Raw genomic sequence first — 25,836 nt, forward strand, 5'->3', positions numbered from 1 at the left:
CATGCTTTTATCTTGAAATGTTCACTGGAAGTAAGCTCGCTAAACCGCTAACCGTAAGCTTTACACTCCACAAAAAAAGTGCACTTCTCTTTTCGTCATTGCATGTGGTGTCAGTAATAGATTATTTCTTTGTTTGCAAATTCTTTTAACCAGCATTTTTTCATGTTTGAAATGTCACCTTTTAACAGCAAGTTTGCGTTTTGGAGAAGACTGCCAATGTTTTATAGCAGGCTAAAGTATGTTGTCTTTTTTCCCCATTAGCCTCTGTGTAGCAATGCTAACGTTTACTGTGTTTAATATAGATGTGTTTCCTTATTTTGTATGTCTGAACTTTAATTTTACGGCATGTTGATGACCAATAAACATCTGTGGAAGGAACTGGAGTCTCATGTGCCATCAACATGCACGTGTACACGCATGCACAAATGGATGCACTCACGCACGTGGCGAGAAAACGCAACCGTGAAAATTACCGCCCTCATTTTTATTTACCGTGCGATAAATGGACTTATTGCATATCCCGACAGGCTTAGCAACTTTAATAAAAAATGTTGTTAGTTAGTTATATGAACTAACAAACTGGCAGCTTGTCGTCTCCTGTCGTCTTCCAAAATTACAACTGGGTGACGGCATTGAAGAGACTGCACTTTCCCCGCTTGCATACCGAGCGTGCGCCATTCTCAACTTTCCACGCATATATTTTTTTTAACCTTTCATTAACCGTCAACGCATTTATGTCATCAATGATGTCGACTACATTAACTAGTCGGGACAGCTCTAAAACTCACCTGGATGTCGCAAACTGAATGTAAAAAGTTTTCCAAGAGTTTAAGACGACACTCACCCCGCTAAATGCTAATGCTAATGTGAACGCTATGCTAACGCTGCAAGTAGTGTGTGACGATCACTCAGCAATATGGCATAGCTCAGGGGTTCCCAACCTATTCCACTAAGGCACACTGTGGGTGCAGGATTTCATTCTTACCAAACAAGATGACAACACTTTTTCCCCAATCTGGTGTTTTACAAGTGCAATCAGTTGATTGCAGTCAGGTGTGGCTTGTTTTAGCAGAAGCCTCATTGGTTCAACTGTCTCTGCTGGATCGGCTGGAACAAAAACCAGGACCCACAGTGTGCCTTGAGGACTGGGTTGAAAACCCCTGGCATAGCTAACCAAGATAAGAAAACAAAACTTATCAAGCAACACATGACACATGTGTTTTACAAAAGGAGTGTGGATAGGGCAAACACTGCTAAGAATTGTGCTAACTACACATATGGTAAGAAAATGTCACATATTGTGAGCTTATGACGGAAACTATGGCAAATTTTCATCTTGTTCTCGTCTAGTCAGACGACAACTGGCATCCATCTCGTTATGTTTTAGTCTCCCAACACACGTTTTCAGCTCGTCATCATCATAAAAATTGTTAGTTAACTAAATATTTTCATTATCGTCATCGTTGACGGAAAGTTCGTGAAAGATCAATTCTCTATACAAGGGCCAGGAAATCATTCTACAATGCAACTAATATAAAGAAAAACAAGTTCTTTTCATCCTGTTGTGAACTGAAATTAGTTCATCACTCGCAGACATCCAGTCCATTTCAACTGGGAGGGTGGCAGCGAATGAATATTCATTCAGCCTTCCCAGTCAAAATAGGTTGGATGTCAATGTCAGCCAATGAGCTAACGTAGACACTATTCTAGTAGAAGATTTTTTTAGCAACCTATTTTTTTTAAACAGTGACACCTTTTTAAAACAATATAACGATTCTTGGCAGGAGCATATCGATAACCAATTGGAATAAAACGTATTGCAATATATCACCATTTCAATATATTATCACACTACTAGTTCGTTAAAAGGGAAAGGTTAAGATTTTGCTTCTTGGTCGAGCAAGACAGTTTCTGAATATTTTCATACCATGTTGGAAGTTTTTCCTCTGTGGCTTGGGTCACATTGGGCGGAGGTTCAACTGTAGGAGGGTTGATGGTCTCAGGCTCTAACTTTTTGCCGATAGTCTGAGCCATTAAGCCCAAAACAGACGAGTCCAGGCCGAGCCAGCCCGAAGGTGGCCTGAAAAGTACAATAATCTTGCTTTTGATAACACGAAAGACTGCGGCAAATCTTAAAAATCATAGCAGTATTGGATGTACCTGCTCTTCTGAGTTTTTGCCCTAGGTTCACTTGCGTCTGTTTTGGTCGGAGAACCCACACTGGACCCGAAGAGCCGTCCCCAGCGCAACCCCTGCCCTGGAGTGGCAGTGTCCGGCCGGACCTCGGTCGCCGGACTGATCCACTCCTGGTTGAGGACAGACTCAGGCGGGCTTCCCATCCACGAGGGCCGCCCCCCAGATCCAGACTCTGCGCCCTCCACCACGCCCTCCCTGGTAGGCGGCAGCCGGCGTCGCTCGGCCGATGTCCTTCGCTTGTCCGTCTTGATGAACTTGGAACCCTCTGCCGACTGGTCGATATAGACCTGGGAGGACTGCATGAGCTGGTACCACCACCCTGCCTGGCGGTCCTGACGTTGCCGTCCCTCGTCCAACTCCGCAGTGTCTTTCACCGTTGGGTCCTTCCCTGCGAGATCCTTCCTGGTATCCTTTTCCTCACTTTCTTGTCCAACTCCCTTCATCCTCTGGCTAACCGTCCCTCTCTCCGTGAACTCGTGACCCTCCCCCACCGGGACACTCTCCCTTTTGGGGTCCTCGGTCCTGGGCCACGTCCCCTCTCTCCTCAGCGCCGTCCTCTCCTTCCCAGTTACCATGTCCCCAACGGCAGCTCCCCAGCCCCTCATCAGCTCCAGGGTGGAACGGGTGGCGGAACGTCCCGCTGTGCACAGCAGCTCCTCGCGCCGCCTTTGCTGCTCGCGGCCCGTCGCCAATAGCCGAGGCTCGAATAGGAGGTCCAGGTCGAACGGGAGGAGGGAGAGGGGCTGTAGCAATAGAAGTAGCTCGCTGAACAGCTGCTGACACGAACTCAGAGCCAACGGGACTAGACCCCATGCATTATAGTGGGCGCCGATGATGTCTGGAACAACAGGGACACCCCATGAGTAAGCTACTAGTAATTTGTTAGCCTGTCTTGTTACGACTGGCAACTAATTTTGAAAAAATACTCTGCATGAAGTCTTGAGCAAAGTGGAAACGAAGGAGTACATTCGGGTTGTTGTTAATTTACCTTCATGTGTCAAGAGGTGACTGAACCAGAACTCCAAAGACTTGAGGCTGGAAAAACAGTCACGAAATGAACAAGAGTCTGAGAATATCAGCATAAAAAGGAAAAGAAAAGGAGGGCTTACTTGAGGAGGCCGAAGATGAAGGCGTTGAGTCTCATGCTGTGGCTTGTCAGCTCAGAGAGCTGGTTCACCTTCGTCAGCAGGTTGTGAAGGACACGTGTAGACGGTCCTGCAGGACATAAACATAAGCAAATGGCAATGTGCTTATCGGTTCTGGTCCCTGACTAGAATGCCGCTGATCCTTACCAAGCTGTGTGGAGGCCTCCACCAGGCTCCAGGGCTGACAGCGGCGCTGTCCGATGATCAGGTCCAGAACGTAGGCCTTGAGGCCATCCTGGAGAACTTCACGCAGCGCCGGGCATAAGTACTTCAGGATCAGGTGACCCACATTGGGACTCACCCAGCTGTTGCCGAGTTTAGCCTGATGCCGCCCAAAATAAAATTTGCGTTCATGTCGACAGACTGATGAGGAAAGGGATGCATGACGGACTCACTTTAACGTCGGGGTCTCGACTTGTGCCAAAGTGAGCCACGATCAAATCCACTGCTGTGTTGACAGCTTTCACCAAACCTGCAAAAAGATGACGAAATCTTCTTTACGTACATTCAAGACAACATGGATGCCTTCATACACGTATGCCTGCGCTATTTCACTTTTCATGGCTCCGCTATATTGCTGATTTTCGGTGAAGTTTTCTCAGCGTAGAGTGATGAAAATTGGGGAGGCGATACCTTGTGCAAAACTGCAACAACATACACTTCATAATGTTTTGACATGACACATTCTCCATTTACGCCTTCCGCTTCATTTATTAGTGTATATTCATTTATTATTTATCTCTTTGTTTACATAGGGCAGCCGCTAATTTCCTTACTGACTAGCCTCATAGTTTGCAATATTTACGTAAAATAAATGCTACCTACACGTTTCTTTTTTGCTTTTAACCAAGAATCGAGACTGTTTTACATCCATATCTATAAATAATTCAGGGATTTAAGCATTTGTTCACAAGAATTTTAAACGGAAAAAGCTCTTTGTCTGTGTTTCAACTCTGTCAGCTTTGACGGAGATAGGCCCCAATGGATCGGCCCCACGCCCCGTGTCCCGTCAATACATTATGAAGTCTATGGAAACAAAAAGTCTCTTGGACCCATGTCCCAAACCCAGCAGGAAATCGGATATTTTGGATTGGATTGAATGTGAAAAAAGTATGCAATTTAAGTCGATTAACAAGGTGCATATTTGAGACATTGGTGTCTAGAAAGTAAGTTTGATCCTCCTCAAATTGGTGAGACTGTTCATGAGACATATGTGATCTAAAGTTATCAAAATGGTGATTTTTCATTCACGGGCCTGACCTGGGCAGGGTGCCAAAGTGGGTTTGATTTTGGCAACACTCCAAATTCAGTAAATGACTAAACTCTCTGATCCAAGGTCTTTTTTATATCTGGCATGTATGAGAGGTATCTCAGCCTGAACATGAATGCATTCAAATATTACTCATTAGGCCTGGCGCTCCCTGCTAGGGACAGAAATTTTTTTTAAAAAAAAGCATTTGACCTCAAACCTGCAACAGGGGAGCCTTATGACATGTGTTCAGGTGCCTGATGAAAAATTTTGCATTTTCTTTGATGCACAGGGGTCCTAACAGGAAAGTGAAAATGACAGTCACCATTTTTGTCTCACCACAAATTTTGAACAGTCATAACTTGGCAGATATACAACATATCTGCGCCAAACGTCCCGTGCTTGATGAAAGTCGCATCCTGAAAGGTCCTGTAGGGGTCATTTGCATCAACCCTACAGCGCCAACTAGTGGCAAGAGAAAGTCACTGATTTTACTTATACATGTGCAGTTATGGTGTTATGGTTATGGTGTTATACTTATGTAGCGCTTTTCCACCTTTCAAGGCGCTCAAAGCACTCCTTTCAGGTTGGTCCATTTTAAGGTCCATGTGCCAGGCCCCAGGCTGGGCAAGTGTGTGGGTGTGTCTGTCAACCAATTACAGGCCCAGCACATGACGGGTGGAGCGACGGCAGCTGTCAGCAATCACCATCACCAGCCTATAAACAGTAAGCCAGCCAGAACTCCACTGCGTTGCTGGATCGTCTCTTTCAGTACAATGTTGGGGCCTCACGCGTTGTGAATACTTCTGTGTGGACTCATCTGATCATCGACCTATTTGCTTTGTTGATCTCGTGTATGCCTCGTGCTTTTGGTACCTTCACCCAGACGCTCAACGCCACAGACTCCACAGCTCTGTGATGAATAAACTGCTTGAACTCAGACCCTTGCTATCTCACGTGCCTGTTTTGGGGTTCTTAGCAAACGAACATTAACACCATGTCCACATGTCTCTGTCAGTTGCAATGACGACCCTTTGTTCGCCATTAAAAGGAAGTAGTGGGCATGTTAGTTTCTCATGAGATGATAAGAGTGGGATGATCTCCCCCCACCCTGAGCTGGGTGCCGTCCGAATTGCGCCAAACTGCAAGGGCAGGTTCAGTCCTTGCAGGCCTAGTTTTACTTTTAATACTTTTTGCACAAAAAAGTCATTAAATAACTGACAAAGTACGATCCTGCGTTAAAGCTTACCTCGCTTGTGTGTCATATCAACACTCATATGCGGCTGCGAGGAGGATGACGAGAAGGACGAAGCTGTTGAGGCGTCAGGGGAGAGGCAAAACTCATCCGGCGGTCTTTCGGTCAGAGAAAAGTAATCGGGTAGGAAGTCGCTGTAACTTTGCTGCATTTGCTTGACTGAACCCCAAAAAATACATAAAAGAAACACAATTACACAAACTAGTACATGGTCACAAGGTAATTACAGCAACAATATCAAAGGCGAAATGTGAATAAATACTACAAGAAACAATTTCTGTCAACTGCAGCGCCTCATTTGAGTAAAAAAAATCCGATTCAATAAGATTCAACACTAAAATTGAACAGCTTTTCTGCAAAACAGTAAAAAACATGAAATATTTGGACACAAAACTGCAATATTTATTTATTAAAAACTTCCTATTTTAGCACAGAAGTTCTACATTCTGACCAACAAACCCATTTGAGCCACAATATAGCAACACTTTTTTCATAAAAATTATATTTTTGCACAAAAATCACTACCCTAAAACCCAGAAAGACATAATTAGCCCGCAAAAGAGCAATAATCGCACCATGATGGCGTCCCATGGACTGGAAGGAGGGTGCTGAGGGGAAATCAAAGACGTTGCGTCTGGGGGGACGCTGAGAATCTGTTGCAGAAGAGATGCTTGGCAGTCTCTCCCCGCCTAAGGGATTCTGACGCCGGTATTCCCGCCACTTCAAGGCTTGGGGGGAAAGGTGGTGTGCTGTGAGGGGGGTTTGAGAAGGTGACAGGAATAAGATGAAAAAGGAATGATTTACAGAAGAAAAAGATGACAAAAGGTTCAACTTCAATCACTGCCAACATTCACAGTTCAAATAAATTGAACTTCTGTTCTGCTGTGTTTCCTAACCCATTTTGAGCTGATGCACACTTTTTGCATTGAAAAAAAATCTCAAGGCACACCATCAGGAAATCTTTAAATTAAAGACTCTGTAAGCTATATTAACAATATAAAGATTGTATGAGAATAAAGTCATACCTTGTAATTAGGGCTGTCAAAATTAACGCGTTAACGCGCGGTAATTAATTTTTTAAATTAATCACGTTAAAATATTTGACGCAATTAACGCACATGTCCCGCTCAGACAGTATTCTGCCTTTTGTTTTACAGTAAGGCTTTTTGCGCTGTCTAACAGCGAACTCTTGTGGTCGCTTTGTGACATGGTTTATTGATTTCTTGCCAGTTCAATATGGCTGCATGACGTCTCTGTTGTGCTTATATGATCCTTAGACAAGATTTGTCCGTAAGTATGGTTGTTGTAAAGAATGTACATATTATGTTAGTAAGCGAAATGTTATATTTTTTGTATGAGACGCTTTTTGTTTATGTTTAGTTAACCTGTATAGCGTGCTAAGCTAATGTTGTTGCTAATGCAATGCTTGTGTACTTTTTTTTGGTTGTTTTAAGACGGTCTAAAGAGAACAATGGTTTGAGGCCATTTTATTAATAAATCAGATGAAAAAGGAAGAAGTCTGATTATTAAGGCGTCGTTCACTAGCTGTCTAGCTTTGGAAAAAGTAGACGCTTCGGAGTGAGGACAGCATAGACAGATTTAAATGACGGTAGAGTGAAACGGCCACTACAGTCCTTATGTACCGTATGTTGAATGTATATATCCATCTTGTGTCTTATCATTCCATTCCAACAATTCATTTTACAGAATATATATATAATTCACAGAAAAATATGGCATATTTTATAGATGGTTTGAATTGCGATTAATTGCGATTAATTACGATTAATTAATTTTTAAGCTGTAATTAACTCGATTAAAAATTTTAATCGTTTGACAGCCCTAATATAAAGTATAAATATTGTAATGTCCGTAACTGTGTGCAGGGCCTTGGAGAGGCCATCAGACTGCAGAGTGGTGACGTAGCGGGAAGCAAGCAAAGAGGGAGGGAGAACGGCGTGTGAGTGAAGTTAGCGGCCGCATGTTGTGGATGCCGCTGTTATTTTGTTTATTATTTTGCATTGTTCCCACAATAGAGTGGGAAAGTCATCACCGACTCTTCTCCTTTCCAATGCCCCATTCGGAGCTACTACAATTTTTTTTAAGTCGTCGGGCGGAGTTGCAGTAGGACGGAAGGAAGGAGTAGGTAGAAAGTTCTCAGTCGTGTGCAGATGAGCGAAGTATTGCATGTGTCGCGTTCAAAAACTGCTTGGATTTCTAGCCATCAACGACCTTCCTGTCCGCGACAATGTGGACCCCAGCACGTCTACTGCACATCATTTGGTTAGACTCGTCATGTGTTGATATACTCGAAAAAGTCCTTTCCATTTTATCCAAATGTGACGACCATCAATCCTCCGCCTGTGTTTTATTCCAACACACTGTTGAGAACAGCAATAATAATAATAATAATATAATAATAATAATAATAAAAACAGAGGAAGACTGAGAGCTGTTGAAGAATAACGACATCGACTTTGTGTTCATCTAAACAGGTTTAAGTTTCACACTGAGTAAGTATACATACTGAGAATTTTTTTTATAATTAAATATACTGTACAAAAAAAAAATTGGGAACATTTTTGATTTGAGGTGTGCCTTGAGATTTTTTCCAATGTAAAAACGTGCCGTGAGTCAAAAAAAGTTGAAAAACACTGGTATAACCTAATTCTCGTGAGATTACAACTTTAATATCGTAATATTACGATTTTTCTCTCGTAATATTACGATTTTAATCTTGTAATATTACAAGTAGGGCTGTCAAACGATTAAAATTTTTAATCGAGTTAATTACAGCTTAAAAATTAATTCATCGTAATTAATCGCAATTCAAACCATCTATAAAATATGCCATATTTTTCTGTAAATTATATATATATTCTGTAAAATAAATTGTTGGAATGGAAAGATAAGACACAAGATGGATTTATACATTCAACATACGGTACTTAAGGACTGTAGTGGGCATTTCACTCTACTGTCATTTAAATCTGTCTATGCTGTCCTCACTCCGAAGCGTCTACTTTTTCCAAAGCTAGACAGCTAGTGAACGACGCCTTAATAATCAGACTTCTTCCTTTTTCATCTGATTTATTAATAAAATGGCCTCAAACCATTGTCCTCTTTAGACCGTAGTGAAACTACAAAAAAAAAGTACACAAGCACTGCATTAGCAACAACGTTAGCTTAGCACGCTATACAGGTTCACTAAACATAAACAAAAAGCGTCTCATACAAAAAATATAACATTTCGCTTACTAACATAATATGTACATTCTTTACAACAACCATACTTACGTACAAATCTTGTCCAAGGATCATATAAGCACAACATTACAACGTAGGCGTCAGCCCGAGACGTCGTGCAGCCATATTGAACTGGCAAGAAAGCAATAAACCATGTCGCAAAGCGACCACAAGAGTTCGCTGTTAGACAGCACAAAAAACCTTGCTGTAAAACTTACCAAAAGGCAGAATACTGTCTGAGCGGGACATGTGCGTTAATTGCGTCAACTATTTTAACGTGATTAATTTAAAAAATTAATTACCGCGCGTTATCGCGATAATTTTGACAGCCCTAATTACAAGGTATGACTTTATTCTCATACAATTGCGACTTTAATCTTAATATTATGTCTATTCTCGTGGATTTTTCCCCTTTCTTTTTTTGGACATATGATGACTAGATTTTCCATCCATCCGCTTATTTCTTTTTGAGGGTCTCTGGGACAATGGCACATTATTGGCAGATATTTTCTAGCAGCACACCAGTGTTGGCAAACATCTATAAAGTCTATACACAGCCCAGCTTCCACCTCTTCAACCTGTTGCTATGTGGCAGGCGCCACAGGGCCATAACAGCAAAAAGAGACTGAGATTCAGTTTCTTTCCGAGAGCTATAACAATGCCCAACTCAAGTTTGCACCTAAATGTTGATGTCTTGCACTGCTAATGCCACAACATTGTCACATGCATCTCACTAATATGTTCTCAGATATCTGTCTCAACGTCTATTCTATTCTATTCTATTCTATTCTATTCTATTCTATTCTATTCTAATCTAATCACTGCCATATACATGATTAAAATTAAGGATGTCCCGATCGCATATCTTTGCACCTGAGTCACCGATTTTGAGAATGTGCCAATACTTAGTCCCGATCTGATACCTTTTTAAAAATTTTTTGTTTTTTAAATAAAACTTTTAAACATGTTACATGCCATCATGTATGAGTTATTTTAAAACAAGAATAACCATAGACTTCACTATTAGTTGACGGTACCTGACGGTACATGATTGACATATCTATGCCTTTGATCGTAGCGCTACAGAGCCTTCACTCGCCAGATCAAAGCTACAAACCTGTCAATCATCGTTAACTTTAAGTAGCAAACTCTAGCTGCCTTCTGACCAAGAAAAACAGCAGGAGGGAGAGTAAGATGCTGTGGGAGCATGAAGCAGAAAAACATATATTTTTTAATCAAAAACCCGATCTTTTTCACCCAATTCCGATCCTCTGAAAAATTGGCCCGATTTCCGATCACGTGATCGTATCGGGACATCCCAAATTTAAATGAATGACCGTTACAGTAAATGAATTTTGACATTACCGTTGTGCATCCTGGCCGCTTTGCCTCCTTCCACGAGGGTCCCCAGGGGGCTCAGCGTGTCCTGGTGCACAGGCGGCAAAGCAGGTGGCACCACCCCTCTCTTCACACCCAAGGTGGCGGCGTCAGAGTCATTGGGCGGCAGCGGCCCACGGTTGTGAGGCGGCAGGGGGCTCGGGGTACACGTGGAACAGGTCCCGGAGCTGGCGGCCCCTTCCTGAAGGTGTGCCGGGGAGTAACTCCCCAGGGGCGACGGCCGAACAGACCCCGGGGGAGCTGCCGCCCCGTTTGCGCAGCCCCGATGCCGCTCGTTCCCGGCGGAGTCCTTGCTCTCCTCGTCCTCTGAACTGCCGGAGCTTCGGTGGGCCTGTGTACCCGATGTGTAACCGGTTAACAAGGGGAGTAGAGGCTTGGGCTGGGGGGGCTTGGTGGCTAGCTGGTGGTGGAAGGTGAAGGGCTGAATAGGGAGAGTAGTGGGTCGCCGGTCTTTGCTGTAACGCACAACGCCCGGGTGGATGCCAGACCAGCTGGTGAGGCCTCCTGAAATGACAACAGCAGAAATAACTGCTTTCAGGCGGTGGTTACGGACCATAAACAACCAAAGGAAAGCCTTTTTCTGAGTGAAGTGAGTGGGCTTGCAAGAAGGACTTGAAATTTACAACAGAGCAGCCTTAGAAATTCCTACACCTACCCGTGAAAAACATGAAAACACGTAGTGCACAAAACCTAGATTATACGTAGAAGCAAGTGCATGTTCAAGTTCAAGTCATTACAAGAAATTCCAATGGTTGTCATTGGAAGTCAGTCACGTGACTTTCCAGGCACTAACACAAGCACATATACATTAGCTTAGCTTATTTTAGCAACATTGTCAAGAAACTGCTGAGACATCTTGCGAACACACACCTACACACTGATACAGGCACATACAAACCTGTAAATCTTGCATCAGAAGAATTTATTCTTCTTTTCTATGTTTTTCTTCCCTCCCAAAACGCAGTGAGTGTTGCACCAGCACGTATATGTTTGTGTGTGTGTGAGAGAGAGAGACGCTTCACAGCATTGCGCAAGCTGTTTGTCAGTCTAAAGGCCGAATTACTACTACATGAGACTGGGTGAAGCGTTTGTGGCAGCCACACGGAGGCGACATTGAGTTGTAGTGGGAAAAGCGGGATGAGAGACGGAGGGCGGGAGCGAGGATGTTTGGAAGAAAGGAAGGATGGAAGCAGGAAGAATGAAGGAAGAGAGGAAAGAGGCAGAATACAAAGGAGGAAATCAGGGAGTAAGGAAGAAATAAAGATACAAGGTGTGATGAAAGAAAGGAAAGAATTGATTGAAAAGAACAAAGATCTGTAGAAAGGACAAATGGATGCGAGGTATGCATGAGTGAGGAATGAAAGCAAAACAGAGACAGGGAAAGAAATATGTGAAACAAAGTGGGAAGAAAGAAACAAAGACTGGTACATAAAGAAAGCAGGATGAGTGAAAGAAGGGAAAGAATAAAAGGAATAAAGAAGATGAAGAATGATGTATTGAAGGGCCGAGGGTGCAACAACATGTCTCAGGCAAAGCACGAGATGTTTTTTGCAACTTCACATTAGCACCATTAGCAAGGGGGCTAACCCACCGCAGGCTTTTAAAAACAAAAAACTTAGCTGATTGAACTTAATGAAGCTCAATGAATAAAATATGTGCACAGCTCTCATTGACATTCCAAACCATTGATGGAAGCGAAGAAGAAGAAGCACATCCTTTTCCACAGGCTGACCTAATTGTCAAAATCTCCAGTGTATCCATGCAGACGTTGACTGATCGCGACAAGGCGAGTTGCTATGTGAAAGTACAGAATGTTGTCTTACAGCACCTGTGCGTACCGTGGTACAAAAGCTATTTTGCATCGTCTCTAGCGCTGCAACAATTAATTGATTAACTTGAGTAATTCGATTAGAAAAAATATTCAAATTAAATTTGCTGCTTTGAGTATTCGTTTAATTAAGGTGGTGTTATTAAATGTTTTTTTTAGAAAGTGTTTGCATTTAGTTCTATTGATTTGGGTATATACTAGATACACTGCCATCTAGTGGCAACAGTGAGTATGACATAACTCATTTAACATGGCTGAATCAACCTGCTCCCTGTTAAGAACAACATAAGTTTTTGTTTGATGTAATGTATTTTTTAATGCATTTGTAATTTAGTTTATAGGTATATTTAGCCATTTTTTGTGGGAATATGTTTTCAAAACATTTGTTAAGAGCATTGTAAAAAAAAAAAAAAGCATTTTATAGCATTTAAGCTAGCGGACTTTTGCTATGTAAGTTAGCCAATTGTTCTTTTTTTTGTACTTATTCTCATGTATTTATTTATCTTATACCATTTAAGGCTCAGCTCAGGTATTCAAATTACTCAATTATTCGAACTAATTAGTTCATCGATTAATCGATTTCTAAAATAATTGATAGCTTCAGCCCTAATTGTCTCTTCTGAAATTAAAAATGAGAGCCAATTTTTTCTTTTTTTTAATTACATGCCAGGCCACTAGGTGGCATCGTCTATTTGTAAGAAAAACTCCATTCTAGCAGGACAGCACAGAACATCTTGGACAGGATGAAGAAAGGGATAAAGAAAAGCACGTAGGGAGTGAAGGGTGAACAAAAAGCAGATGGAAGGAAGCAAGCAAGGAAGACAGAAAGGGGTTTGGGTAAACTAAGAAAGTAACAAAGGAAAGAAACAAGACATGTAGAAACATATAAAGGCAGAAAGGGTGGTAGGGAAGAAGGATGGAAATTGACCTTTCGCAAACTCCGCCCCCGCAACTGTTGTTCGGTGAGCATGATCCATTAAGCTCTACCTCCATTGTCTAATTGATTCATTTAGTGGTTACATATGTATGAGACTGCCAACTGACATAAAACTTTACGGAAGAAGACAGACAGGATCAACAAGCTGTCGAAGTCCAAAAGGGTGAAACGATGTGCGTATCTAAATCGGACACAAAATCCCCCAGGAGTTTGGGACAAGGAGGAAAAGAAGGACAAAAACATGAAACGCAAACCTTCAGCGTTAGCCTCCCTGGTCGCGTCTGGGCCACAAACGGCAGTAGGGGATGTCATCCCTGTGGTGCCTCCTTCCTGTATGGGCCAAAACTCCGTGGAGGAGAATGGATCCACCTTTAGGGACGGCGAGTTCCCATGCCGACGCTTACTGCGGGCGATCTCGGCAAAGGAGGTGACACGAGGAGGTGCCGCCGCCCCCTCACTGAGGCGCACAGGGCAACTCAGCATGCGCTCCAGGGAGCCCAGGCGGGGCCCCGGCGACTTATCCAAGTTGCGGTCATAGCTGCGGGAACGTGGCCGGCCGCTGACGTCACCCCGGCTGCCCGGCGGAGGTGAGACGTTGACGTACACTTGGCCTTGGAGGAGGACAGGAGGGGCGTCGAGCCCCTCGATCGCCTCCTCATCTTCATCCTCGTCTGCTTCTTCATCTTTAGCAGCTAGATGAGACTGGAAGAACATTAAAGGGATTTATGATCATTCTCTATACATCAGCAGGGCGCACTCCATCTACCTCTACCACATGGGTATGCAACCTGCAGCTTTAGAAACACATTTGGCTCTTTTATCCTTCTGCTGTGGCTCATAGTGACTTGAAAGTCAACTCTTTTAGGGCGCTTTCACATTACACAAATAGGACCAGGGTCCAGTTAGAGAGCTACCTCGCAACAACACTTGCAAATGACTTGTTATAAAATATTCACCATTCACACTGCGCCAACCGAACTTTCAGAGTAGCATCACTTGGATGAAAGGCCCACTCATTGAGTGGACAAATAGAAGACGAAATACCTCCATCCTGGGAGGGGAGGGAGCGTGCAGCGTCATAGCACCACTCTGTGACGCTGCACGTAAAATAGCATAAATTAAGGAATCGCTCTTCCAGCGGCAGGGCCACTCCCTCTCGACTCTATGCCGAGTGAACTGGAGTATATGAACAAAAACGCATAGAAGAAAAATAAACCACGAAAGTGAACCATGTGGTACCCCAAGTCACACAGGGACACTATCGCTTTTACTTTCGTGACTTTTTGGACTGTCAATCGTCACCACTTTCAGGAGAGTGAGACTCACAAAACGGCAACCCAGAGAGGCTCTGCCTGCCCCGGCCACTTTCACTTTCACACTATTCAGGAACAGCATGCAAAACACAACCGCCACATTAAAACCTGGATCGAGACACGCGATTTTGAGCGGACCAGAATCGTTTGGTCCGAACTAGAGTTCAGATGCTCGTTCACATTTACAAAACGAAGCGGACTATCTGAGAAAAAGAAAAAGAAGTCTGGTCCATTTAGAACGGACCAAACAGTGCTAGTGGGAAAGCGCCCTTAGTCTGACTTATAATAATAGACGTCCAATTGCGTGGCATCCAATCAACCTTCGACCAGGAATTTAAGCGAGTTTATCACTAGTAGACATCCAATCCATTATAACTGTGAAGGTGCCAACAAATGAAAATTAGCTGTCACCCCTCCCACTTCAAATGGATTGGACATATATCACTGTCATTGCACTGGCTACCAATGAGTTAATTTGATTCAAATTGTGAATTGGGCTTTCTGTTGCTGTTCAGAAATGTTAGATGTCAGAGGACTTTTGAAGCTCCTGCTGTGATTGAGGTTACTGCTTTATCTATCATGACAACAATCTCTTAAAGCGAAGTTCAGGATTTTTGACATTAGCTTGATCTTCGAGTTAGGGGTTAAGTTAGTTGGTGGAGTTGATTTCAACAAATTCAATTTAAGTTATTTGTAAGTTTCACGGCTCTGGAGTGGCTAAGCTAGCGTGAGTCAATGGCACTATTAGAGCATGCCAATAAAAAAACGATACAGATCTATGAACAGATCCAACATAGTCAAATAAATTAAAAACAGATCTTTGTTTTAAAACACCCATGCGGCCGAAACAATGTCACACCAAACTGCCGTAATTAATTTTATTCTGCAGGACTATTTTTTTAGATGCGTAATACGACCCCAATAAAGAGGAGTACTTCGGTCACTTGTTCTCACGCTGCATTCAAGGAAGGTGGGAAGTCGGACTTATCACGCTCGGAGGGTACAAGTTGCAACCTTAAAGCATTCCAAGCGAATGTAAACAGCAAAGATAGCTGATCGCCACAAGTTGTTTTTTATTTTGGCCTTCAAAAACATTTTGACCTCCAGCAAACCTGACGTCTCATAAGCAATGAAATAGTGGAGGCGTACTAATGATATTTTTCCAGATCAGAGGTAGGAAACTCTGACTTCCCACCTTCCTCGAATGCAGCATCAGTCTGCTGAGTTAACTGATGGCCGGCAACATGGCGAAATGTGCATTTAGAGGCTGTGGAAACATCAGTGTTGTTAATCTTACTTTAAAAAAGTAATTAATTACAGTTACAAATGACTTCTCCCAAAAAGTAATTGCGTTAGTAACTCAGTTACCTGAATGTAAGAGTAATTAGTTACTTGGCAAAGTAACTGGTGATAATTTTCACGTTTTTAATTTTCTCAAAAAAAAAAAAAAAAAAAACATGTCACACAATGTGAAGTTTAAAGGGTTTTTGGGACAATTGGCCCTAGCCCAATTCTTTACCCTAAACTTAACTAGAAACAGGGGTATTGCGGATATTGCGATAACTAGATAGTAACCTTTGCTATGTGTGGAAGTCATTTAATGTTGTGAATCAACCGTTAAAGTTGTTAAAATTGCTCCCGTTATTGCTTTAGTTCCCTTCTGTCTATTCGACATGTGTAAGTTTTAAAACTGTGTAAGTTTTAAAACTGTTTCATCATTTAAAGATAGATTTAAGTTAAGTTTTGCCGATTTAAAAGTATTTTAGATAAAAAGTTACTTAGGTTCGCTAGGAAGGTTCTCTACAACAGAGCTTTCTTGAGAAGTCTACTGCTTTAAGATGGCGGCTGTTTACTAACGCATCTAATTCTTTATTATACTTGTTGCTAATGCCGCCGTGTCTGTCATTTGCATCTAGTTCTGTATATATGTGATATCTACCGAAGCATCATGTGGGCGTAGTTTGTAGGCTATCGTTTACAGTCAGGTATTATTGGAGCCATCTAGCATAGTAGCATCGCGTTTGCAATGGCTTCTCACTCCCTTGCCTCCTCCCCGCTCTTGCTCTGCTCTCTCGTCTCCGTGAGTCAGTCTTTTTCAGACTTTTATTGCATCAGTCAACCAACATCGCAACGCATAGTAATGCACGCCTGACCCGCCTCAGTAACGGTAACGGCGTTGCCAAGATGAGAAAAGTAATGCATTAGATTACTCATTACTGAAGGTTATTAACAACTCTGGGAAACACGGAAGAAACGGGCAAGGAAAGTTTCCACAAATTCCCTATGAAGAACGAGGAAAAATATAAACTGGTCACTGGCTGCTGGCTACGACATAAAAAATTAGCGGTGAAAAAAAAACCATGTGATATCACTCCGCCCTGCTCCTCTCCAGAGCTTCAGGATTACAAATGTTGCTGTTCATACTGCAAATATTGACATGCAATGGTAAGTTTTAATAACTTTATCCTGAAAACATTTTTCAACACTATTGATTGCAGGGGTCATTGATGATTTTCATACGTGCATATGTTGTTGTTTATTGGCATGCTATATTGATGCCATTGACTCGCGCTAGCTTAGCCACTCCGGAGCCCTGAAACTAATAACAAATAAATTGCAAACAAAACGGAATTTGTTGAAATCAACTCCACCAACTTGGAGTGGGAACCTCTTGGTGCCTCACGATACGATACGATTTGCGATACAAAGCTCACGATAACGGTGATCTGACGATATGGCGATACAACGATTATCGATACATTGGTCAGGAACTCATTCTAGGATATTCTACAAACAACTAATAAACACATGCTCATTCCAATTCACAAGCTGTGAATTGGAATGAGTTCATCACTAGTAGACGTCCAATCCGTTTGAACTGGGAGGGTGGCAGCGAACTAACATTCGTTCATTCGCTGCCATCCCTCCCACTATGGCTGTTAGTGGCAGCCAATGTCAGGCAATGATGTAATTTTGGGCCATTTAATGTCATTTGCCTGTTGATTTTCAGTTACTTCCTGTTGATTTTGGGGTATTTTATGGGTCACTTCCTGTTTATTTTGAGTTACAGAACACGAAATGACCTGGGAATAACCCAAATGAATAGGCAGTGATTCAAACTCAACAGGAAATGACTTGTAAATGAACAGCAAGTGACCTGTAAATGTCCCGATAATCGGACAGAATGACTGCGAATGCTCTGGTTGAGAAAGAGCCAACGTTGCCAGTCAAAATGGATTGGGCGTCGAGCACCGTCAATGGCAGCCTTAGAGTTAACTGAGACGCTATTTTGGTGGAAGATTTTGGTAGCACCTTATTGGTTCCTTTTTGTTTTGTTTTTAAACATTGACACCTTTTTAAAACGAGATCTCGATTCTTGGTAGGAGCATATCGATAACCTTTTGGGATACAAAGTATCATGATATATCACACTTTCGATATTTTGTCTTCACCCCTACCACCAACTAACTAAACCCCTGCTAACTCAAAGATTAAGCCTAATGTCAAAAATCCTGAACTTCCGCTTTAAGAAAATGTGCAGGTTTATTGTGTACCTCAAAGGGCCAATAGCACTCAGAAAAGAAATTTGATGTGATTTTGAATCGCACTCACACGCAGAACAACAGATGTCAAACAACCAAGCGATGTAAAAATAAATACAATACATCAGTCTAAAATAACCCACAGTCACAAGCATGCGACACTAGACAAAGCAGAAGCTGTTTCTTTTCTCTCCCTTTTTGGATTTAATAAAAATAGGAATCAAACCTGCCCATTTTTTATTTAAAAAAAAAAAGGAATGAACTTGCTGAATCATAGAGGAAAAAAATGAGCCCTTACTGTCATTGACTCTTCATCCTCCCTCTCATCTTCCACTTCCTGGTCAGCCCTCTGTCGGAACAGGAAGTACTCGCTGGGCTGCGTTGGGCTAGATGGGCTACCCCTGCTGTGCTCCTCAGAGCTGCTGTGGACCGAAGATCCGGCGGGGCTAGGCGACGACTGGGATGACAGGTCACAGGTGACCAATTTATAGTAATTCTGTGTGGCCACTACCAAGCGGGCCTGACTCTGCAAGCAGGATGCCGGGCCGCCCGCTGACGCACACGGCGGTGGACAGTAGGAGTTGCAGTTGGCGTCCAGCTCCAGAGCGGCCTGGTGCTCCGCCGAACAGGAGCACGCGGAGATGGTTGATAGCGGAGGCTCTCGCGCAAGCGGAAAAGACAGCGGTGGCTCCGTCGGAGATGTGAGGAGGTCCAAATAGAACGCGCTCCCTGTGGACTCCCGTTGGTCAACCGGCGGGGGTCGCTCAGCGGGGCTGTTAAGATTACCGGGCTTTTCGGGGACACTGTTGTTCATTTTGTTGTAAATAGTGCTGAAGTTGACCAGTACTCCGTCCGAGCTGTTGCATGAGGAGTCGCTGCCGTAGCCCCGCGGGCACTCAAGGAAGGTGTCGGGGAAGTCCTTGGGTAAGTCCCGGGAGAAGCTCTGGGCCAGGGTGCAACAGGAGCAGTGCCGTGTAGACGAAGCGGACGAGTAGGAGCCCGTCTCACCGCTCCGGCCGCACGGCATGGGATGATCTCCGTCCTCGTCGTCCTCCCACTCGTGCTCGGCACAGTCTACAGACATGTCGGACCCGCCGCTGGCGTGTCGGCGCCCCAGATCCGGAGGGTCCGAATCCCGGTTTGCACCGTTCCGTTTGTGTGGTTCTGACGCGAAGCCCAGGTCATGTAGATGGAATGACTGCATGGTCAAGTCAGCGTGGGTATGTAGGTGGAAGGAAGAATCTTCGCGGTAGCCACTCAGGTTGTCGTCTTCGTCATCCTCATACTCCTCATCGTCTGTCTTGATCAGGAAGGGGTTCCGACGTAGTGGGTGTTGGCTCCTGGTTTTGACTCGGGGTAACGTGTGCGCTGCCACCAGTTGTTCGTCAGAGATGCTAGAAGTGAATGAGGAGTCGTCGCTGGCCATACTACTACCGGCCTTCCTCTCTTCTCCTCCGTTGTGGGCTGAGGTCTGGATCAAGCTGCTATACAGCAGCGCCTCTCTCTGGAGGACGTCTCTTTCGGGGAGGGAGGTGGTGCGACTCAGTCCCAAATTCTCCGGCAGGCTAAATGGGTTGTTCCTCTTCAGGGAGCCTCCCCCAACACCGCACCCCCCTTGCCTACGGCTCGACACCTGACAGTGCACCAGAGGGATGTGGTGCACGATCAGGGTCTCCCCAGACAGCTTGGGGGTGCCGTCCATTGCTGAAAAGGACCGGGGTTAAAATTAAACTTTGCGCACTTTGTGTCAAGACTAGAATTCAAGAGTGGCAAGCCGGGTGCCGCTCAGGGGCGCCGCCAGGGACTTGAAAGGAGAGGTCAGGAAAGTCGAGGGCGTGGTCAGAATGGTGCACAAAGTCATGGAGAGAGTGAGACATCTGTAGACACATACAAAGAAGACACATTGCAAATTTTAGGTTATACAGTATTCACCAGAGAGAACGCCACCTCATAAAATTCTTAACTACTTGCAGGTGTCTATTAGTGAAAGGGTCAACAGGTCATAGGAGGCAAATGTATTTGGCTCGATCAAACTGATGAATTCTCTTTATTTGATTATGGCAAAATCCGCTCTTTTTTTCCCAAATGATCCACTCAATCATTTAATAATCCTCTATTATAAAAATAATCTCACTGGATTATGGAAAAATAATCCATGTGTGTGGATTCATGCATGTTTTAAAGAAAGACTAAAAGTCTTAAACCATGCTAATCACCTTTTGGTGGATTAAAACTGAATCTCATCAGGTTGGTTTTCAGAATCATATTACTACTTGACTCAACTGGAAATGCTCTTTTTTTATTACCAGAGTTTGTACCTTGTATTTAAATGAAGGAAAATCCAAGCAGCAAAACATATAGAAGATACAATACAGTCTTCTCACTAGACATATATTTAGCACTTACTAATTAGCATATTAGCTTTGCTACTGAACAATCCTTCTTACATCACCACATATGCACTTCCAGGAAAATGGAGCAGAGTGGGACAGGGGCCAAGTGGACCCCACCCTCCACCCCACACTCGCACACCCTAGACAGGGATTCCATGTTTAGCACTCCCAGTTGGCGTCTGCTTTGCACAATTACAGCATTAACAGATGCTAAAAGACAGATACTAAATGTCCAAACACAGACTGAACTAATGTTGGCATTGAGTGCATTTACTCCACATTAACTAGCACTCAGTAAGCAAGCAGCTGGTTGCAAAGGCCCTTACCACACAAAGAAGTCATATACGTCAAACGTACATTATGGATTTGGTGCACAGAGTAGCGTGAAAGTGAAATGAATAAATTGTCATACTTGTCAACCAGCAGTCTTCATCAACAACCATAATTTTCAGACTATAAGCCGCTACTTTTTTCCCTCATTTTGAATCCTGCGTCTTATAGTCCAGAGCGGCTTATTTGTTGATTTATTTGGCTTAACAGGTAACACTTTATTTGACAGTAGTGTCATAAGACTGCATAAGATTGCTGTCATAATTATAACATGACATTATCAGGGCATTAATGAATGCTTATGACAGATGTCATTAAGTGTAATCCAGCAAATTATGTCGCTAACTCCATTTATGTCCAGCTCGGATCTTTTACATCCGTTCAAAAGCGAGATAATTTGCCGGAGGACACAAAATGACATCTGTCATAAACATTCATTAATGCCTATGGCAGTGTCATCTCATAATTAGAATGGTCTTATGACAGACTTATGGCACCACTGTCAAATAAAATGTTACCGGATGATATCTTTTGGCGTAAATATCTCATAATACAGTGAGGACAGCTGCGTCTAATAATCCAGTGCGCCTTATATATGAACAAATGCAGTTTTCCTTTCAAATTTGGTGGGTGGCGGCTTATGGTCAGGTGCGCCCTATAGTGCGAAAATTACGGTAGTCAGTTTTGTCGATGGCTTTGGGTTCTCTTGTTAACCAGTTGCCCTTTTAACTCTTATTAACGGGTCTCTTTTGTCAGCTCGTCTATCCCGTCAACGAGTCACATTCACAAAAAAGTCTTTCAACCAGTCACTCTTCAAAACATTTTTTATATCAACCAGTTGTCTTCTTCAATTAGTCTCTCCTGACAATTTGTCTCTCTCTTCAAAGTGTCACTCTGATCAACCATTACTGGTCAACATTTGGACTTGCCCGTCGGGTAAACGAGTCTCTCGTTAGCTAAGATGATGTGTATCAAGTTACTACTCGTTCTTCAGCTCGATTCTCTCGTCAAGTTGCATATGGCAAAAAATAAAATCTTCTCTACCAACTATCAATTTTTCTTGTCAGCTGGTCACTATTCCAGTCACCCTCTAAACAAGTCTGCCACGTCAACCACACACACAATATAATTGTCTCTCTGGTCAAAACATGTCCTTGACCTGGATGGACACCTTCCAAATGACTTGGTTTACTTCCCAAGCTAACTGTGCATCCAAGGTAGATTAGCTTAGCCATGCTTACGTAACCATTGACCGCCGTCATTGTTGGGTGCGATGGGGTAGTGTCTTGTGTCAAGGCGTAGTGGATAATGAGTGCAACATGTTGCATCTGTAGGAAACTATTCATGGTCCTAAAACATGCATGTGTGTGACTACAACACACGCACACACAAATAGAAAGTATGTGCATCCGGTCAGTGAAGGCTCACAGTTATGTAACGTGAGGAGAAATGTTCCAAGAGGCATGCAGACACTAAAAACATCTTCACACTGCCTGCCAGATGGACGCAAACAACTTTAACAGATTCACATGAAGACACGTCAACTAGGAAAATGTTAAATAGTCAGATTGTAGTGATTCGTTGCTAGTTGCTCATGTCAATTGGTTGTACCCAGCAGGAAAAAGGTGCACAACTCCACTAGTTGAACTCATTGATACCTAGTACCTATGCTCAAATTGTCCCCACCAACTTCTAAGCAACCTTATTTGCATAACGACTTCAATTATATCGGTAATTTAGATTGTCTTCCCATATGTTGTAAGGATAGAACTGACCCTAGTACCCTACCATCATTGAGTGAATTACAGTATTTTCATTATGTTCAGATGTACATTGACCCCCTTTTCACTTGCTGAATGTACCAGTCCATTTTTTCCCCTCAAACGCATGTTTGATTGGCTGATGACTTTTCAAAATGTTTCCTTAGTAGTTTTTGAAAATAAAGATTTGAATCGAACAGTGTATCACGTGAACAAATACAGTGCCCTCCATAATTATTGGCACCCCTGAAAAAGATGTGTTTTTTAGCTTCTAATATTTTTTAATTCAAATAATATGGGACCTTAATGGAAAAAAAAGAGAAAAATCCAACCTTCAATACAAGTGCATTCATTCAGTGGGGAAAAAATCCCACATCAAGAAAAAATTATTTGACATCAAATAATGTGTGTCACAATTATTAGCACCCCTGGTGTTAATACTTTGTACAACCCCCTTTTGCCAACAGAACAAGGTCTGGGGACTGAGATGGCCATGGGAGGAGCTTGATTTTGTGTCTGGTGAACCATTTCTGTGTAGATTTGGCCATATGTTTAGGGTCATTGTCTTGCTGAAAGACCCAGTGCTGACCCATCTTCAGCTTTCGGGCAACAGATTTTGAATTAAAATGTCCTGGTATTTCAAAGCATTCATGATGCCATGCACCCTAACAAGTTTCCCAGGGCCTTTGGAAGCGAAACAGCCCCACAGCATCACTGACCCACTCCCACACTTCACAGTGGGTATGAGGTGCTTTTCAGCATGCGCATCTTTCGTGGCACGCCAGACCCACTTAGAGTGTTTGGTTCCAAAAAGCTGGGACCGTGTGCTTTGGTCAGATGAGACCAAGATTGAGCTTTTTGGCAACAAACATGCCAGGCAATATGCACTGCAAAAACCCAACTCCTTAAAATTGGGGGTGGGGAAAAAACTTAAAGTCCCTTGTTTTCAGTGTAAATATACTAGAAATAAGTGAAATTATCTAACAATGCTTCAAGTAAATTGTACTCACTTAGATTTCTTGAAATAAGAAAAATAGCAAAAAGTTTGGATATTTAATCTTTAAAAAAACGTGTCAGAAATGTTCTTCATTCAAGAAAAGATATTGTTCAAAACATTATTTTAAAGTTTTTTTTTCTTGATTTAGCTGAAAAACGACCAACTTTTAGATGTATGGGCTTAACAAGAACAAAATAGTAATATTTACTTAAAGTGGAAGAATCTGACACATTAATCTGTGAACCAGCCTTTAACACTCAAAACAAGATGAAGAAAAATATTCGACTAGATTGACGTTATAAATTTGCAGTGTGAATGTTAGTATAAGTCAATACAGATTTATTTTGCATGAATAATTTCACCTATCAATTAATTAGGTTCATATCGGTGAGAAATGTAGCCCTGACCACCATTCACCCAATCTGTTTGGTCATATTAATGTCCTGTCCCCAGCAAAAAGTGTACACTGAAAAAAAATAACTGGTGGATTTACTTGCTAAAATCATTGTAACCACTTGCACTTACTTTTATTAAGTAAATTTTACTGCTAGCACTTAGTGCAAATTGTTAGAATGTTTTTATCAAGTAAATCCACGAGTTTTTTACAGTGTACGTGCAGGTAATGCTGTTATATCATCCCTAACAGTACTGAGACCAAGCCTACGGCCTTGCATTCATCACAACTCGTCGTACTAACTGTTCACATGCTTGTCAGGTAATAACACTCATCCAATAGTCATACTGGTCACTAGACTCCCTCTAGTTGCACTGGTCACTCTTGACTATATTAGTTGCTTGTATTATGCGGATTAATTTGACACACACAAGAATTTGTCTTACTTGTCAGTTTGGCGCACACATCACACGGTCAAAATAATGACTCCAGTCAACTAGTCACACTTGTCAATTCCTGGACTGATTACTCAATCGTCAACCTCTTGGTCATTCACACCAACTGTAACACTGGTCAATCATATGAACTAGTCACACAGGTCACTCTGGTCAACTAATCCCAATCATTTACTAAATAGTTGCAGTGGTCAATTAATCGTAGAAATCATATCTGATTTTAGACAGCAAGGAAGTGACATAATGCAGTTCAGGTGTCTGGGCACACATCAGCTGGCATTAACCTACATCTTCATTACATTCTTCTATTTATGTCACATAGGCACGACCACAAGACTCAATGATGTTGCATTCGGGAAGTGTTTCCAGGATGACTTCAATATAAAAGAAATTAACGAATCTATCGAACATTCACTACTCATTACAAGCTGATTAAATTGTACGGAAATACACGTGAAAGACCTCAGTAGCATGGTTTATATGAAAAATAGTTTGCGGATGACTATCAATGTGTCAGGAAATAAACGATGCCTTTATTTTGACAAACAAGAACGGATATGTTATTCATTGCTTCCCTGTACCTTGACGGCTGTTTGTTTCTGTCATATCGGGATCAATATGTGATCAAATGGAGTTTAAATCAGTGCGTCATTTATCTCGGACTGTCAAAAGGTACACCAACAACAAAGCGTGTTGACGTCTAATCATCTCTTGACAACGTGTAAAAACATGAACATGTGTTAATAGCGATGCTGGTACAAACGTCCCTTTGTGTCAATGCGATGAAAAAAAAGAAAAGAACACCAGCACAGAACCGAGTTCTGCAGGGGTGGGGGTGTCAAAACAGAAACCGACATCTTTCCCGTCAAACGTTAGATCATACGATACGAAAAGATGGTTGAATGGGGAGAAAAGGACGTTTGAGGAGGAGGCTGAGGGAGGCGTCGTCAGCTGAAAGAAAACCTCCGAGCCGGGGCCGAACCGCCCCGTATCACCAAACCTCCACCCGGTTCTTCGCTTGTTTTTTTTCTTCTGATACCCACTACGCATTAACGCCACTCACCTTGACGGTGGTCGTCCGTGAAGTGGAGGAAGGGTCACAGTCCGGTGTTTTCAGGCGCGTGTGTGTGCGTGTGCCCGCAGGAGGACGACGACGAAGATGCTTCTTGCCGACTTGGCGGACTAAACACTCTGCGCATGCGCAGAAACAGGATTGTCTTACCTAACCCGCACCATGATATCCACTTTTTTAAAAATTTTATTCATTTTGATTTCTATCGTCATTAATAATCATCTAGAAAGTGTTACCCACACCATGCAATATTAAATCGTATGAAAATGATGTTTTGTACAACGCTTCTTGTTCAAATATGTTGTCAATAATCTCAAACATCATAG

General features: G+C 42.7%; 1 protein-coding gene across 1 annotated transcript in view; it reads right to left on the reverse strand.

Moving 5' to 3' along the window:
* rusc2 (RUN and SH3 domain containing 2) overlaps positions 1-25,628 on the reverse strand; it is a 34,610-nt gene extending 8,982 nt beyond the window's left edge. Inside the window, exons 1-12 of the mRNA XM_057832579.1 lie at positions 25,502-25,628; positions 18,408-19,986; positions 13,509-13,956; positions 10,457-10,993; positions 6,421-6,594; positions 5,840-6,004; positions 3,737-3,813; positions 3,489-3,663; positions 3,306-3,411; positions 3,185-3,231; positions 2,161-3,034; positions 1,928-2,080 (exon numbers count right to left, since the gene is read on the reverse strand). Of these exons, the coding sequence (XP_057688562.1) occupies positions 1,928-2,080; positions 2,161-3,034; positions 3,185-3,231; positions 3,306-3,411; positions 3,489-3,663; positions 3,737-3,813; positions 5,840-6,004; positions 6,421-6,594; positions 10,457-10,993; positions 13,509-13,956; positions 18,408-19,811 (4,160 nt within the window). The 5' untranslated portion in view covers positions 19,812-19,986; positions 25,502-25,628. The remainder of the gene's footprint in view (positions 1-1,927; positions 2,081-2,160; positions 3,035-3,184; positions 3,232-3,305; positions 3,412-3,488; positions 3,664-3,736; positions 3,814-5,839; positions 6,005-6,420; positions 6,595-10,456; positions 10,994-13,508; positions 13,957-18,407; positions 19,987-25,501) is intronic.
* Between the last annotated feature and the right edge of the window lie 208 nt (positions 25,629-25,836).

Source organism: Corythoichthys intestinalis, chromosome 3 (assembly GCF_030265065.1).
Source record: "Corythoichthys intestinalis isolate RoL2023-P3 chromosome 3, ASM3026506v1, whole genome shotgun sequence".
Classification (NCBI taxonomy): domain Eukaryota; kingdom Metazoa; phylum Chordata; class Actinopteri; order Syngnathiformes; family Syngnathidae; genus Corythoichthys; species Corythoichthys intestinalis.